General features: G+C 39.8%; 1 protein-coding gene across 3 annotated transcripts in view; it reads right to left on the minus strand.

The window, feature by feature from the left end:
- HACD2 (3-hydroxyacyl-CoA dehydratase 2) overlaps nucleotides 1-16,187 on the minus strand; it is an 89,552-nt gene that overhangs the window by 70,691 nt on the left and 2,674 nt on the right. For all 3 annotated transcript variants that reach the window (XR_014245426.1, XR_014245427.1, XM_082394996.1), the window contains exon 2: nucleotides 15,973-16,090. Coding sequence is in view for 1 of the 3 variants with exons in the window: in XM_082394996.1 (XP_082251122.1) it covers nucleotides 15,973-16,090 (118 nt within the window). In the remaining 2 variants the exon portion in view is untranslated. The remainder of the gene's footprint in view (nucleotides 1-15,972; nucleotides 16,091-16,187) is intronic.

Here is a 16,187-nt window from a genome sequence, read left to right on the forward strand (position 1 = left end):
GCCCACGCACCACAACGAAGAGAAAAGCCCACATGCAGCAATGAGGACCCAATGCAGCCAAAAATAAATAAAAATTTTTTTCAAAATTTAATTAAAAAGAAAAAAGAATCCGCCTGCCAATGCAGGGGACACGGGTTCGATCCCTGATCCAGGAAGATCCCACATGCTGCAGAGCAACTAAGCCTGTGTGCCACAACTACTGAGCCTGTGCTTTAGAGCCTGCGTGCCACAACTACTGAAGCCCATGTGCCTAGAGCCCGTGCTCCGCAACAAGAGAAGCCACTGCAGTGAGAAGCCCGCGCGATGCAACTAGAGAAAGCCCGTGTGCAGCAACAAAGACCCAACGCAACCAAAAATAAACAAAAAACAAACAAACAAAAACATGCCTAATAAGGCTCTGTGCTCAAGTCTATGATTTCACTAAGTTTTTTCTGAAGGGAGGAGGATGGGGGTGGCTTGGATTAAAAAAAAATCAAGCTGCACAAATATGTCGATAACTGATAAAAGAACAAAAGAATTACTAGACTGCAAATCTTATATTTTTCAAAAGAAAACACTGCTAAGAATCTCATATGTGCGAATATTACAAGATAAGCCAAATCTCCTGCTGCAAAGTTGAGGAAAACTAAGATACGTGCTGATTAAAATGAAATGGAACGAAAGATGAGTGATGAGCATCCTTTGAGACAAGACAGATGATAGTGCCTAGATAGAAAACCTATTCTATTCATGTATGTGGCAAGATATCCAGGCTGCTGATTTACAATAGGACACTGCAGGAAAGGATGGATAACCTTAAGGCCTATCATGTCTTTTCTGTGTGATAGAACAGATCTTAGTCCTATGAGACCCAATCTCCCCTTTTTAACCACATATTTTATAATGCCTCCTTTACTAAATATAAAATTCAGAGATGATATAACTTACCTGCACAAAAATTAAAACAAATAAACAGTGTCCTAACCAATATGTAAAGAAGAAATAAAAAGATAGTAGTTTATTTTAAAAAATATGTATTTCCACAGATAAATGTTTGGGGACACAATGACATAATGAAGCAGTCAGATATAGGTATCAACTTATGATGAATAGGTTTGGATTCAAAAATAAGAATATCAGAAAGCACTTTGGACAAGAATAGGAAAATAAAAGAACAGAGGTACAGACCAACCCTAGAATAAAAACAGTATTAAGATAATAAGGGACATAGGGAAGTAATCTTAACTGAAGTTAAAACAACACGTCAAGTAAATAACAAAGTAGAGAAAATGAGGAAGTACAACATTATCACAAATGAAGCTAGGTCTTATTTATTTGTAAGTGTGGTGTCAAAATAATCCCCTAGATTATGTCATGGGATAGGGTAGGAAGAAAGTATCACAGAAAACATCCTTCTGCTTTGAAATCCCACTGAGACATACAATCTGTGCCTGGTCTGTAAAAAGAACTTGGAAACAATATTCTTTGAATGGTGCGACAAGGAAAAGAAGATGGATTAGACAAAAAAACAGTAATGCAAGATGTGATAAAGTAGTTGTGTAACTGTGGATAGTTTTAGGATAAAACTGAACAACTGTAGTGATTCAAAAAAAGGCAATATAAAATATTACTAAAATAGTTATATTAAAGAAATCGAGGGGGCTTCCCTGGTGGGGCAGTGGTTAAGAATCTGCCTGCCAACGCAGGGGACACGGGTGCCAGCCCTGGTCCGGGAAGATCCCACATGTCGCAGAGCAACTAAGCCCGTGCGCCACAACTACTGAGCGTACGCTCTAGAGCCTGTGAGCCACAACTACTGAAGCCTGTGCACCTAGAGCCTGTGCTCCACAACAAGAGAAGCCACCACAATGAGAAGCCCGCACACCGCAAAAAAGAGAAAAGCCCACGCGCAGCAATGAAGACCCAGTGCAGCCAAAAATAAATAAAAAATAAAAAAAATTTTAATTAAAAAAAAAAGAATCCACCTGCCAATGCAGGGGACACAGGTTCGATCCCTGGTCCAGGAAGATCCCACATGCTGCGGAGTGACTAAGCCCATGGGCCATAACTACTGAGCCTGTGCTCTAGAGCCCATGGGCCACAACTACTGAGCCCACGTGCCACAACTACTGAAGCTCACGCACCTAGAGCCCATGCTCCCCAACAGGAGAAGCCACTGCAATGAGAAGCCCACGCACCGCAACGAAGAGTAGCCCCCACTCACCGCAACTAGAGAAAGCCCGCACGCAGCAACGAAGACCCAATGCAGCCAAAGATAAATAAATTAAATAAGTAAATTTATTAAAAAAAAAAAAAAAAAGAAACTGAATGAGATCCCTGCATTTCACGAGTCTCCATTAACTTAAAGTCTGAACAGGAATCTCAATCTGTTCCATATTTTCAATCAATTTCATTGCTTTTGCAGTTATAACACTGTTGCACTGAAATCCTTTTCAACTAAATATGCAAGCTGGAAATGCTATAATGTCTACAGAACAGAACAGAATGTGCAGAGTGAACAAATTACTCAATTATTTTGAGATGATACCTTTATTTCACTTAAGCTCCCTATTCATACCAACTGTGCTAGGCAGAATCCTAAAGATGATTCCCTAAGATTCCTGTACCTTGGTTATCCAATCAAACACTAAACAAGGTACCACAGGGCGGGAATTTTGCAAATGTAATTAAAGTCCGAAGTCAATTGATTTTAAGGCACAGAGATTATGTGGGTAGGCCTGATCCAACCAGGCCAGCCTTTTAAAAGCAGAGAGTTTTCTCCAGCTGGTGGCAGAAGAGGAACTCAAAGATACTCAAGGAACAAAAGATATTCAATATGCCATTTCTCACTTAGAAGATGGAGGAGGCCATGTGCAGGGACTGGAGAGCAGCCTCTAGGAGCTAGGAGTGACCTCCAGCTGACAGCTAGTAAGGAAATGGGACCTCAGACCTACAACCGCAGGTTAAGTGGATTCTGTCAACAAGCTGAATAAGCTTAGAAGCAGACCCTTCCCCAGAGCCCCCAGATAGAAGCCAACCCAACTGACACCTTGATTTCAGTCTTGTGAGACCCTGAGCAGAGAACTCAGCCAAGCCCAGTTTCTGACTTATAGAACTGTGAGCTAATAAATGAGTGTGGTTTTAAGCCACTAAGTTTGTGGTATTTTGTCACACAGCAAGAGAAAACTAAGACAACGACCTTCTTCTAACTTAATAAGCTTTTTGTTTAATTTCTCGTGAAGATTTTTTAGTATGAATATGTACTACAAAACTATCAATTTATATTTGGAGAGGGATCAGCCCATGGTATATACAAAAGTCAGGGGGAACACAGACCTCCACTGAGTTGGACTGTCTCAGCGTAGGACATCTACTTATAGCACCCCCATTCATTGCGGCAATCAAAATACCCTCACAATTTTCTAAATCGCACTCTAGAGGGGTCACACTGCTCTTGCTGAGATCTACTGAGAATCACTGAACTAAAATAAGCATACCTCATTAGAAAAAAATTCAGAAGACTTGCCATATTCAAAATCTCCCTTGAAAATATGTCATAGTGCGAATGATCCAATGTCAGCTGCTAGGAGTGTTCACACGGTTGAATGCTCCCCAATGTGTCTGCCACCAGTGTCTGTGTTCCCTGGGTGAGCCCCCCCTCCCCAGCCTCTCCAGGAGACTCCCCAAGGCCCTCAGGAGACTGGGGCATGAATGGAACTGGTAGAATTTGTACACAGGCAGCCAGGCTCCAGAGCTGGTGCTCTTAACCACTATATATATCATTGATTTTGAGATCTGTGCCTTACAAACCATAAATATTCAGAACTTTGAGCAGTACATTTGCTTCTCTCCTGTGTCTGGAATGAGAGATAACCAGAAGTACAGATTTAGACTCATTAATGAGCAGTTTCTAATGGTTTAGCTGGATGGTCAGGGACTTGGAAAGAACAGGATTGGAAGATAGTGACAAGGAAAGTTGGGGAAGAAGTATGTGGATGGATCTCTTAGAATGGGCATAGACATTGAAAATATTTGTCTCACGTGAATGCTCACCAAATGGCATCTACTGTAAAGGAGACTCTTAGTGATGGTGGACAAAATGATGGACACTATTAACGTCAATCAGACTCTTCCCAGCCATCCCAGTGTTTCCTCAATAGACCCATGAACCAATTGGCCATGTTAACAAGAATGGAGGCTACGCATGGGCTCAACAACATGAACTTCCTCTTAGCAAGGCAGACCTGGTTAATCCTACTGCTGAGCACCTAATCTGCCAATAGCAGAGATCAGAAGTAAGTGCCTTATAAAGCATCATTTCCCAGGCGGACAGCACATAACCTGATGGTAGGTCGATTACATTGGATTTCTTCCACCAAGGAGGGAGCAGATATTTGCCCTCACTGGAATAAACACATATTCTAGATATGGATTTGCCTTCCTTGCCCACAATGCCTCTGCCAGCGTCGCCATCTATGAACTCACAGGGTGCCTGATCCGCCATCATAGCATGCTACACAGTATTGTGTCTCATCAAAGAACTCACTTCACAGCAAAAGAAATAATACATCAATGGGCTCAGGCCCACTGAATCATTTGCTCTTAACCACATATGCCATCACCCAGAAATGCCTGGCTTAGTTGAAAGGTAGAACCGAAGACTCAGTTATGATGCCAATTGGGAGACAGCACCTTGAAAGAATAGGGTTCTGCCTTACAGGATGCAGTTTATACTTTGAATCACAGATGCTGTATTCCTCATCACTGGATTACACAGGTCCAAGAATCAAGGGGAGGAAGTAGGAGTGGCTACTCTCATTATTATACCTATTAACCCACCTAAAGAATTTCTGCTTTCCATCCTGGCAACTTTGAGCTCTACTTGTTTGGAGAGCTTAGTCTCCACAAGGTTACTGGTTGCACCAGGTGACAACAATGGTTCTACTGAATTGGAAGATTAAACTGCCATCTGGCCATTTTGGGCTCCTTATTTATGCTACTGAACCAATAGGCAAAGAAAGGGGGTTTATCTATGGATGGAGTGGTCAATCCTGATTGCCAAGGGGATATTATGTTGCCATACACAATCGAGGCAAAGCAGACTATGTATGGAAGCCAGGGGGTTCTGAGGCACCTCTTAGCATTTCCAGTAGTAAACGTTAATGGAAAACTACAGCAACCAAAAAGAGGCAGAATGACTAAGGACTCAGACCCCTTGGGAATGAAGGTTTGGGTCACTGCTGTGGGTAAGGGAAATATGGAATGGGTAGTAGAAGAAGGAAGCCACAGGTATCAACTATAACCTCATGAACAATTACAGAAACAAAAACCGCAAAAAAAAAAAAAAAAAGCAGTAAACATCTCTCTCCTCCTGAACCCTTTCCACTTCCACCCAGTGGCGATAAGCTCATTTTAGTTTCAAAATTCAACCTCAATGTTGAATGTCATCTTTCACAATAGGTTACTTGGAAACATCTTTTTTGTAAAAGTTTCTAAGATTTGCACTAAGGAAATTAATTTTGTAAGTTACCAACAAGTTTGTTCAGTTTCATTTTTTAAAAAGACTTCCATTTTTTAAATAGTTTTAGGTTCACAGCAAAACTGAGGAAGGTACAGAGCTCTCCCATTTACTCCCTGCCCCCCACTCAAGCACAGCCTCCCCACTATCAAAATCCCCAACCAGCGTGGTATGTTTGTTACAACTGATGAACCTGTACTGACACATCACTGTCACTCGAAGTCCGTAGCTGAGGGTTCAGTGTTGCTGGGTTATACCTTCTATGGGTTTGGACAAATGTATAATGACATGTACCCACCATTTACAGTATCATACAGAGTAGTTTCACTGCCCTAAAAATCCTCTGTGCTGTGTCTAGTCACCCTTCAGTTCCATTTTTAATCCAAGGTAAAATAACAATAACAAAGTCCAAAAAAGAGTAGCAAGTCTCAAGAGGAATAGGAACCCAAGCAGCTTTAGTTCATGGATTTAACATCATTCAGCTATAGTTAAGTCCTAATTTCTGTCTTTCAATTCAAAATTCCACATTCTTTTTTTTTTTTTAATTTATTATTTATTTATTATTTTTATTTTTGGCTGTGTTGGGTCTTCGTTTCTGTGTGAGGGCTTTCTCCAGTTGCGGCGAGTGGGGGCCACTCTTCATCGCGGTGCGCGGGCCTCTCACTATCGCGGCCTCTCTTGTTGCGGAGCAGAGGCTCCAGACGCTCAGGCTCAGTAGTTGTGGCTCACGGGCTCAGTTGCTCCGTGGCATGTGGTATCTTCCCAGACCAGGGCTCGAACCCGTGTCCCCTGCATTGGCAGGCAGATTCTCAACCACCGTGCCACCAGGGAAGCCCGAAATTCCACATTCTTGAAGAAAAGTCTGACCAGCCCAGTTTGGGCCAGGTGTGCACCCCTGGATCAGCGAGTTATGGCCTGAGAGGCAGAGTCAGGGGTAGAGATGCGGCTGGTATGGGTCTAGTGGTAGAACTGTGAAAATTTCCAGAGAGAATAAAACCCCCTGAGCTGGGCAGCTCCACAAAACATGTCTACTACACTCATGTTATGGAGAGGTCCAGAACTAATTTGGGTTATGTTTACCAGTATTTGGTTAGTTTTGAAAATTATATGTATTTATGATTTCATCTTTTTTTCTTAAAACTTACCTATATAATAACATGTAGCCTTGAAAGACAGACATCAATATGTTAACAGCAGTTATCATTAGCTTATGACTGAAATGTTTTTTCTTTATGTTTATCTGGGTTTTGCTACAATGAATATATAGCACGTATGATTATAGATGATTATGATTACAGGCAAACACCTTTCCCCTCTCCTCTGGCTTCATGAGAAGCCTTTTCTTCCAAATATTTCTGGTCTCTCTCCACCCATTAATCACTTTGCTTGGGAAAGGAAGGATGACACATCTGAGCAGTACATTTGGCAAGAATGGGGCGTGCGTACCTCAGCTCCACCCTAGGGTTTCCACAGAGAACCTTGAGCTCTCTGGTTTCCTCCATGCTGCTCTGGCCCCTGCTGCCTGGGGAAGGCAGAGTCTAATCTGGAGTTCAGTTAGCAAACCTGCTTGACTTGCACACTAACACACAGCCTCCCGCTAGGCCTTTATCACTAATACAGGTGATTTTTAGGGTCCTTATACAATTTGAGTTATTTCCCAATGTTCAGAACATAAGCAAGAAAAAGAGGGTATTTAGTGCGCTCTCTCAAAGGTTTCAATCCAAACATGTTTTCAAAATCCTTTTACATCCATTTTTTAAGGAGGAAATAGGTGAAATTTCCTTAATCACCGTTACTTTTTCTGTCACTTAATCTGAACTTTTTTGCTGTATTTGGCCCTATAATTTATTAATTCATTATCTGCTTTATTTTCATATTCTGATTGTGAAATGTTGAAGCCCCACAGCACTTAGAACTGGAAAAAAAATGTTAAGGTCATCTAATCCAGAATATTCATTACAGAGAGGTTGAGACCAAGTGGCAAAACCAAGTCTTAGTACCCAAATTTCTTGTCTCCAGTGTTCTTTTACATATACTGTGACACTTCACAAGTACAATTCTATTTTTACTTCTTTAGCCATTTCTGCCAGCTTTTCTATGATAATCATTCAGCCATTAATAAATTCCACCAACATATGTCTACCATGTTCCTTCTGGATGACAAATTGTAAATGTGGCAAGTTTCTCTTTGGCTTCTGCTCTGAAATCAACTTTATCTTAAGAGGATGGTCCTGTTTTTCTTGTATGCTTGGTCATGGAAGGCTGGTTTGTCCTTTAGTAAGGTTACATCAGTCTTTTATAGGCAACAGATTGTTGAATTTTGCTTTTTAAACGAGTAACCACCACCCTACCTTTTTATTTTGATAAAATTAATGAGTCTACTTGCAAAGACATTAGAAACAATGCATTTGTGTGTAGTCAATCATCCTATAAGTTTATTGTTACTGCTGTCTTTTTCTTTTTTTAATTTAACAGATGTAAAATTCTGTACTTCACTTTAAATCAAAAGATAACCTATCTAAGCTGCCTATTTCTTCTTTTTTCAAAGAACTTGTTTTTTTTAATAAATTTATTTATTTATTTTATTTTTGGCTGCGTTGGGTCTTTGCTGTGTGTGAGCTTTCTTTAGTTGCAGTGAGCAGAGGCTACTCTTCATTGCGGTGCGTGGGCTTCTCACTGCCGTGGCTTCTCTTGTTGCGGAGCACCTGCTACAGGCGCGTGGGCTTCACTAGTTGTGGCATGCGGGCTCAGCGGCTGTGGCTCGTGGGCTCCAGAGTGCAGGCTCAGCAGCTGTGGCCCATGGGCTCAGTTGCTCCGCAGCATGTGGGATCTTCCCAGACCAGGGCTTGAACCCGTGTCCCCTGCCTTAGCAGGTGGATTCTTAACCACTGTGCCACCAGGGAAGCCCTCAAAGAACTTTTAAATCTTATTTTCCTAATTCATTTTTGTTTTCTATTATACTTTATTACATAGTTATTACATATATTACATCTTTCCTTTTTAATTTAAAGATTCACAAAGTGATATGTAAATGCACACTAAAGTATATAGAATAAAAAGCAGAAATTCCCTTGTATTCCCCCCAAAAACCACATCCCTCCTCAGAGGTAAGCAGTAGTAACAGTTTGATATGCACCCTTCCATACCTTTTCCAATATCTGCAACTTGCTTTTTTTTCTTTTGATTTTCCTAACCTAAAAACATCACCATATTTTAATAATTATTCTCATTATTTTTGTCTTATGAATTAAAAAGTTTATAAACTCTGTTGTGACCTAAAATTTACATCACAAGGTTTGTCTTCCTTTGCTTTCCCTCCTTCCCACTTCGTTCTACCCTGGGAGAATCTGAAATATTTTATGAAATTACATGTGGACACCTTGCAATCTGTATGACGGTCTAAAGCTATGCTGTCAATGCAGTAGTCACTAGCCACATGTGCCTATTTAAATTTCAGTTAGAAGTAAATAAAACTCAAGATTTTCAGTCTCACCTGCCCCATGGGCTCAACAGCGGCTAGTATATCAGACAGCAGAGATTTGGAATACTATCGTTGCAGAAAGTTCTTCTGCACAGTGCTAGTCTAAAGAATTGGTTAATTTTATTGGACTTCCCTGGCGGCACAGTGGTTAACAATCTGCCTACCAAGGTCGGGGACACGGGTTCGAGCCCTAGTCCAGGAAGATCCCACATGCTGCAGAGCAACTAGGCCCGTGCGCCACAACTACTGAAGCCCGTGCGCCTAGAGCCCATGCTCCACAAGAGAAGTCACCGCAATGAGAAGCCCGTGCATCGCAACGAAGAGTAGCCCCCGCTCACCGCAACTAGAGAAAGCCTGCATGCAGCAATGAAGACCCAACACAGCCAAAAATAAATAAATAAAAAATATATAAATTTATTTTTAAAAAAAGCATTGGTTAATTTTATTTATTTATATATCAGTTAAAAACCCTTTGATAAGGTTCTTTCAAAGTTCTATTATTTTGGTAGATGTTTTCAAAATGTCTCCATCTGTAGGAAATTGCATGGTCTGTTATTCAGGAACCTAATGCTGTCTCCTAGCTTCATATGAATCTTTTTATTTTTCAAAGTCTACCGTCCCAAGTTGTTTTACTATTACATTTTTAAGATCTCTTCTCTGCTAGAAATCACTTATCTTTCTTTTAAGTTTAAAAATTTAACAAATAGGTGCCCAGGAAGGGAAGGGATTTTTTTCTTGAAAAACAGTGCCTATGTACAATTCCATATACTCTCAATAACCACACTGAGAGGGGCTTTCCGTTCTGAATAGTTTTCTAGAATTTTTCCTGATTGTTTTTGAGTTATACTTTCCAACCTTTTCTACTTCTGGTAGCCATACTTTTTGACAGGCTGTATACCCTCAATCTGTTTTCTAGATACCTTGGTTCTACTATACTATTCATCTGTTAAGTTTCACTACTTTCCTGTATATTTTGTCTTTCTGTTGTATTGATAATCATTCATGCACTAGCTAGTCCACCAACACATAATATCTCTGATATGCCTGGCACTACGTATTTTGTAATGTTCTTTTTGACATTCAAATGGTACACTCTGAACAGTCCCAATGGTTTCTGCTCTGTAATTTGTTTTATGAGACTATAACTAGGAACTCCTGCCTTTCTTGAATCTTCAGTATCACCTATTTCTCTGCACTGTGGCCTGCTTCCTGCCCTGAACTGCCACCATTGACATTTTTAGTTCTCTTTAAAAAAAAATTTCAGCACACTCTTTTCTATAGCCATTACCTATCTTCTCTGAACACTGTATCAATTTGCTTCTATTTGCTTGAGTTGTTAAGCAGTGAGGCCTGTGTGGGTGGACTCCTGTTTCCCACAGTCTCCCTCTTCCCTTCTAATGCTGTGACACTTATTAATTATACCCAAGATCTATTTCCCTCTGGTTTTCACACTGTTTCTGAAGCTGGTTTGTCTGGGTTTGCTGTCATTCCTGTTTGTGTCAGATAGCTCCACTATGACTTGCTCTGCTAGCTTTTCAGAAGTCTCTTTTAGAGGTCTGGTTTCTCAAAACAAGTCCTCAGAATAAAGTTAGTCTAAAATGTGCATATAGCTTGTGTTTCAGAAGTTCCTTTTTAAAATTACTGAGAAATTAGCATGTTTCCACAAGGAAGAAAAATATTACAGATGATGGTCATGTCCCCAGATGAGTTCAGAAAAGCAAAGTTCATATATAATGTGCCTAAATTATTAGTAATATCATAGAACCCAACCACCTAGTATCTCTGTGGGAAAAAATCATCCAGTAGTTGAGGCAAAAAGACAAAAACTGGCAGGGAGACAAGATGGGAGCCCTCTTCCTAAGGACACTACAAATTCTTAAGATTTTGCTATATTTTAGAGAAATATCCAAAATCAGTTTCCTATTATTTCATTAAAGGATCTGAGGAGAGTTGTGACGTGAGGCATGAAGAATTAGACCAGAATACAGAGATGGGGCTTAGAAAACAACAAAAGCTATCTTCTCTCCTTCACTGCTTCTCCAGAACCAGTTCTGCCATTTCAGACCCAGTCCTAAATCAACTCTAGGAAAATAACAAATGATACATTTTTTCTTTATTTTATTTTATTTTTTCGGTAGATAAGAGGGTTCCAAGCATTAGAAGGAGATGGAAGAGAATAAGAAGGAAGGAGGTGCCTGTGGTCCATTAGATATTCCAAGATGGACAGTGGCAGGTAAATGATATTGAATATATGTACTGATGTACATGTGTTGAAGATGGTCTGTATTAGCCTCAACAATTAATGTCTCTGCAGAGCAGGTCCTTAACCTATTTGAATCCTCACTGTCAATCACAGAGGCACATCCAATTATAAGTATTTGAAAATGTCTTTGCTGTAATTACATTCTTATGTTAACTAAATATATTTAGAAATCCAAATTCTCTTAGAAATAATTTTAAAGCGCCATAATGTAGGATCTTTAATTTCTAAACTTTAACTCAGTTCTTAACAAAGCTGGAAAGACAGTCTGTCCTTATCCATGAACATCATGGACCCGAAAAAAAGAATAAAGTAAAAAGAAAATTTATCCGGCTCATTATACATGAACGGCATTTTAAAAAAATTGAGATATAATTCACATATCACAAAATTCACTTATTTAAAGTGTACATTCAGTGATTTTTAGTTATGTTCCCAAGGTTGTGCAACCATACCACCATCTAATTCAAGAATACTTTCACCACCTTAAAAAGAAATCCTGTACCCATTAGCAGTCCCTCCCCATTCTCTCCTCCCTACAGCCCCTGGCAACCATTAATCTACTTTCTGTCTCTATGAATTTGCCTATTCTGGACATTTCGTATAAAGGGAATCAAACAACACATGGTTTTTTGTTTCTGGCTTCTTTCACAAAGCATGTTTTCAAGATTCATCCATGTTATAACAAGTACCAGTAATTCACTCATTTTATGGTATGGAGATATATTTATCTATGAATGGCATTTTAAAAATATACTTTTGCTACCTATGTTAATTAGCTCTCAGATTCAACTCAAGACACATCGTAGTTATTCACACACTGATCCCTTGGCCCTCAAAGTTATCAGTATTTTACTTTCTATCAATTTATAAATCATCTCATACCTTATCATCTTCACTGTATTGTGTCTCATTACTTTGGTAAATACTTCTTGGACTTAATGCCTAGCAACACTTTTCTATAAATTGTCCCTTCCCTCCAGCTTCTATATGGTTAATGTGACCCTGCTCTTGTCTACAGGTGATTGGTCCAGGAATAAGCACCTGATTCAAGCTGGACATATTAGGCCCTTCGCTAGGAATATGGAAATGGAAATAATATTGTTTTCAATTAGCTGCTCTCGATTGCAGAAACTACAATCTCAGGAGTTTTCTGTTACCATTGTCTGCCACACAGACTAAGAAACCAAAAAAAACCCCAGTCTGCAAGAAGAGAAGAATCAGAGAAAAAGAGAGAGAGACAATAGTAGAGATAAGAGACAGAGCAAGACCTCCTGGGTTCCCTGTGGTGCTCCAGTCCCAGATTCCAGGCCATTCCTAAGGCCCAGCTGCATCCCCACCCTTGGATTCCATGGGACATACTATACACTTATAATAAATTCCCCTTACAGTTTAAGTCAGTTAAGGCAGTTTCTATAATCTCCAGCCAAGAGTCCTAACATAATCATCTACCCAGTAAGATTTTAATGTCTTTACTAGCAAGGGCTCAACCTCCATGGCACCCATTACAGTGACTCAAACACATACTTATTTAACTATCACCTGTGGAATATTTTGAAAAACTATCTATAAAAATTACTCAAGACATTCTTGGATACGTATGTGGAAAAAAATTAGAATTTCTGTCTACTTTATTAAAAAGCTATATTATTGGGACTTCCCTGGTGGTCCAGTGGCTAAGCCTCCGTGCTCCCAACGTAGGGGGCCTGGGATCAATCCCTGGTCAGGGAACTAGATCCCGCATGCTGCAACTAAAGGTCCCGCATGCTGCAACTAAAGGTCCTGCATGCCACAACTAAAGGTCCTGCATTCTGCAACAACAACAGAAAGATTCTGCATGCCACAATGAAGATCCCACACATGGCAATGGAGATCCCGCCTGCCGCAACTAAGACCTGGCACAGCCAAAGAAAGAAATAAATTTTTTTTAAAAAGCTATATTATTGTATCACAAACTCAATATATCTTTGCACCCATTTTGCAAAAAATCATTTAATTTCCTCAGAAAGTATTTCTGTATTACACTACTACACGCCCATTTACACTTGCTTAGTAAATGTTTTATATTTTTAAAAAGCAAAGTGTTATATTTTCCTAAGAAGATTTGAAGTTTCTTGAGAACAAGTAATCTCTATTTCCTCTTAAAGCAAATTCCCACAGAACCTACTAAAGAATAATCATACAGATTATTACTCAGAATATTCATATAGAGATATAAGTGAGTAGCTGACCTCCCTGGACTCATTTTTTCCTCCTATAAACAGTGTTTATTGTCAAGCACTAATAATTCTCATAAGGACAACTTATCTGTAATTAAACAACACTAAGCACATTATTGTACTATGCAGGCTGGGTAGGCAATAAAACATTCCTTAATGTACGGCTCAGGAGATGCAGCTCTAGCAAGCCTGCTCTCTTGTCCCAGGTTGAGGGGTCTACTGCCATCACTACCATCTACAAAGCTAATTCCCTGCACATCCCAGGGAGTCTTCATTCATTTTGCAGAGTTCTTTTCCCAAAATCAAATCCAGGATTTGTCACCTAATTGGTTCTTAGTCGGGATAACAGAGATAAAACCAGAACTCCAAAATATTTTCTTAAATCCCTATTAAAAATTTTATAGGGATAAATGGGCTAATCCCTCCAAGTCTAAGATTTGGTTCTTGAGTAGATTTTGCATCACACTATTTAATGTCACAACCTTCCCTAAGATATCCTTAAATTTTAAAAATTATACCTCTAATATTACCAAGTCTTACAGAGACCGAATCCCCTTTAAATAAGTAAATTATTGAAGTATTCCAGTTGGATACAACTTCTTACTATATCAAGCACTCAGGCAGTTTCTGATGGTCTTGACTCCAAACTTGGTTCTCTGTAGCGTGAGAACTGTGCTGGCCAAAGCTCTGACAGACAAGTGATACTTATTTACTACTGCCCCTTTCCCCCCAAAATTTAAGCCTCTAAGTTTACAATATGGCCCACACAAGGATCTGCTAGTTTCCTCAAACTCAAACTGTTAGGGCAGAAAGGAACTTTACAAATCTACTTCAAACTAATTATGTTACAAACGAGAAAATGAGGTAGACAAGAGATAAATGACTCACCCAAATTCACAAAGTAAGTTGGTAAAACCAGCAGGCTTAGAATAAGGGCACTCAGACTCCAGTTGTAAGTTCATTTCATCATACCATCTAACTTAAACATATAAGTATGGACAGTGTTGAAATCTCTCTGCTTTCTGGGAAAAAAATCCCCCAAACCTACAACTTTCTGCTTTCAAAAATGAGGGTGAGGGCTTCCCTGGTGGCGCAGTGGTTAAGAATCCGCCTGCCAATGCAGGGGACACGGGTTTGAGCCCTGGTCCCGGGAGATCCCACATGCCGCGGAGCAACTAAGCTCTTGTGCCACAACTACAGAGCCTGCGCTCTAGAGTCTGCGAGCCACAACTACTGAGCCCGCGTGCTGCAACTACTGAAGCCCGCGCACCCTAGAGCCCATGCTCCGCAACAAGAGAAGCCACCGTAATGAGAAGGCCACGCACCACAACGAAGAGTAGCCCCCCGCCTGCGCGCAGCAACGAAGACCCAACACAGCCAAAAATAAGTAAATAAAATAAACTAATTAAAAACAAAAAAAATGAGGGTGAGAGGTTGAGGTAACATCTCATTTCATGGAGATAAATGGTCTTTTCTTAAACAGCCTTCCAAATGCCATGATGGGCTTGGCCTAGAGGCTAAGTAAAATTAAACTGAATACCAGATCTTCTCTGCAACCTGAAAAATCTTCACCATAATGAACTATGGCAGCTATGGTGTGTGCCCAAAGCTACCTCATTCCCCCTTTTCCATTAACAAAGTCTACAGTCTCTTGGCCAGAAGAATGGGCATGTGTCCTAGATCTGACTAATCAAGTATTTCACATCACTGGCAAGAGTGATTGGTCTAGGTAAGACCAACCAGAATCCTTCCCTAATGCTGAGAAAAATAAGCTCTCTCCCACCAGGTGCAGAAGGCAATCTGCAGTAGGAGACCTTAAGACTAATATTCAAAGAGAAATAGAGAGAAGCAGAGATGAGAGATGGAAAGAGAGTCCGGCAACATCAAATCCTTGGTTCTCATTCCCAAGATGGTTCCTTTGATTTTGTAAGTTAACCCTATTATCTTTATCAACTACAGAAGCCAATAAATTTCCTTTTGCTTAAAATAATTTGAATTGCAAGTCAAAAATCCTATCATATACTTACCCCAGAAGACAGGACTGGATATATATATTACCCTTAATACAGGGAAATTAATAAACTATTGTTTAAAAAGTTTTTTGGAGGCTTTTAAACAGGCTCTACTATTTCTTATATCTATCACTCCTGACATCCTACCCTCACCAACTTCACTGTTCCCATGATATGCCTGGTCCCTGTAAGTAACTGAGTTTGCTAACACTTCCCTAGGATGTCCCTAGAATTTTTAAAAATCCTAATATAAGCTTGTTTCATTTGATTGCCAATAAAAGTTGAATGTAAAATATATTCCAGGTAATACAAGTTAAATGAGATCTTATTTATGTAGAATGTCAAAAAGATAAACCAGGTATCAACATTATACATAGCGTTCTATGAGGCAAGTTTTCAACATTTAAAGCAAATCCAACAGAAACATGGCTACTTCAATATAATTTAGTAGCTTGTTTTTAATTTTAAAACAATAGAAATCAACAACAAATCTCAGGACCCACCTCCAATAAGGCTCCAGTTTGGAAGAATTTCAAAGGCTTTTCAATGGAATAATAAAGGCTATGATAGCTACCCTTAGCCAGGTATGCTCTGACCAGACCAACAGCTATAACGAGCCACCTAAGAAAAAGAGCAATCAGAAGAAAAAAGTCAGTAGGATTATAACAGAAAGATGTGGCAATCATAGATATTACTAAAGGTGACCTCAAGATCTGTG

This window comes from Balaenoptera borealis (assembly GCF_965194805.1).
Source record: "Balaenoptera borealis genome assembly, chromosome: 5".
Lineage (NCBI taxonomy): Eukaryota > Metazoa > Chordata > Mammalia > Artiodactyla > Balaenopteridae > Balaenoptera > Balaenoptera borealis.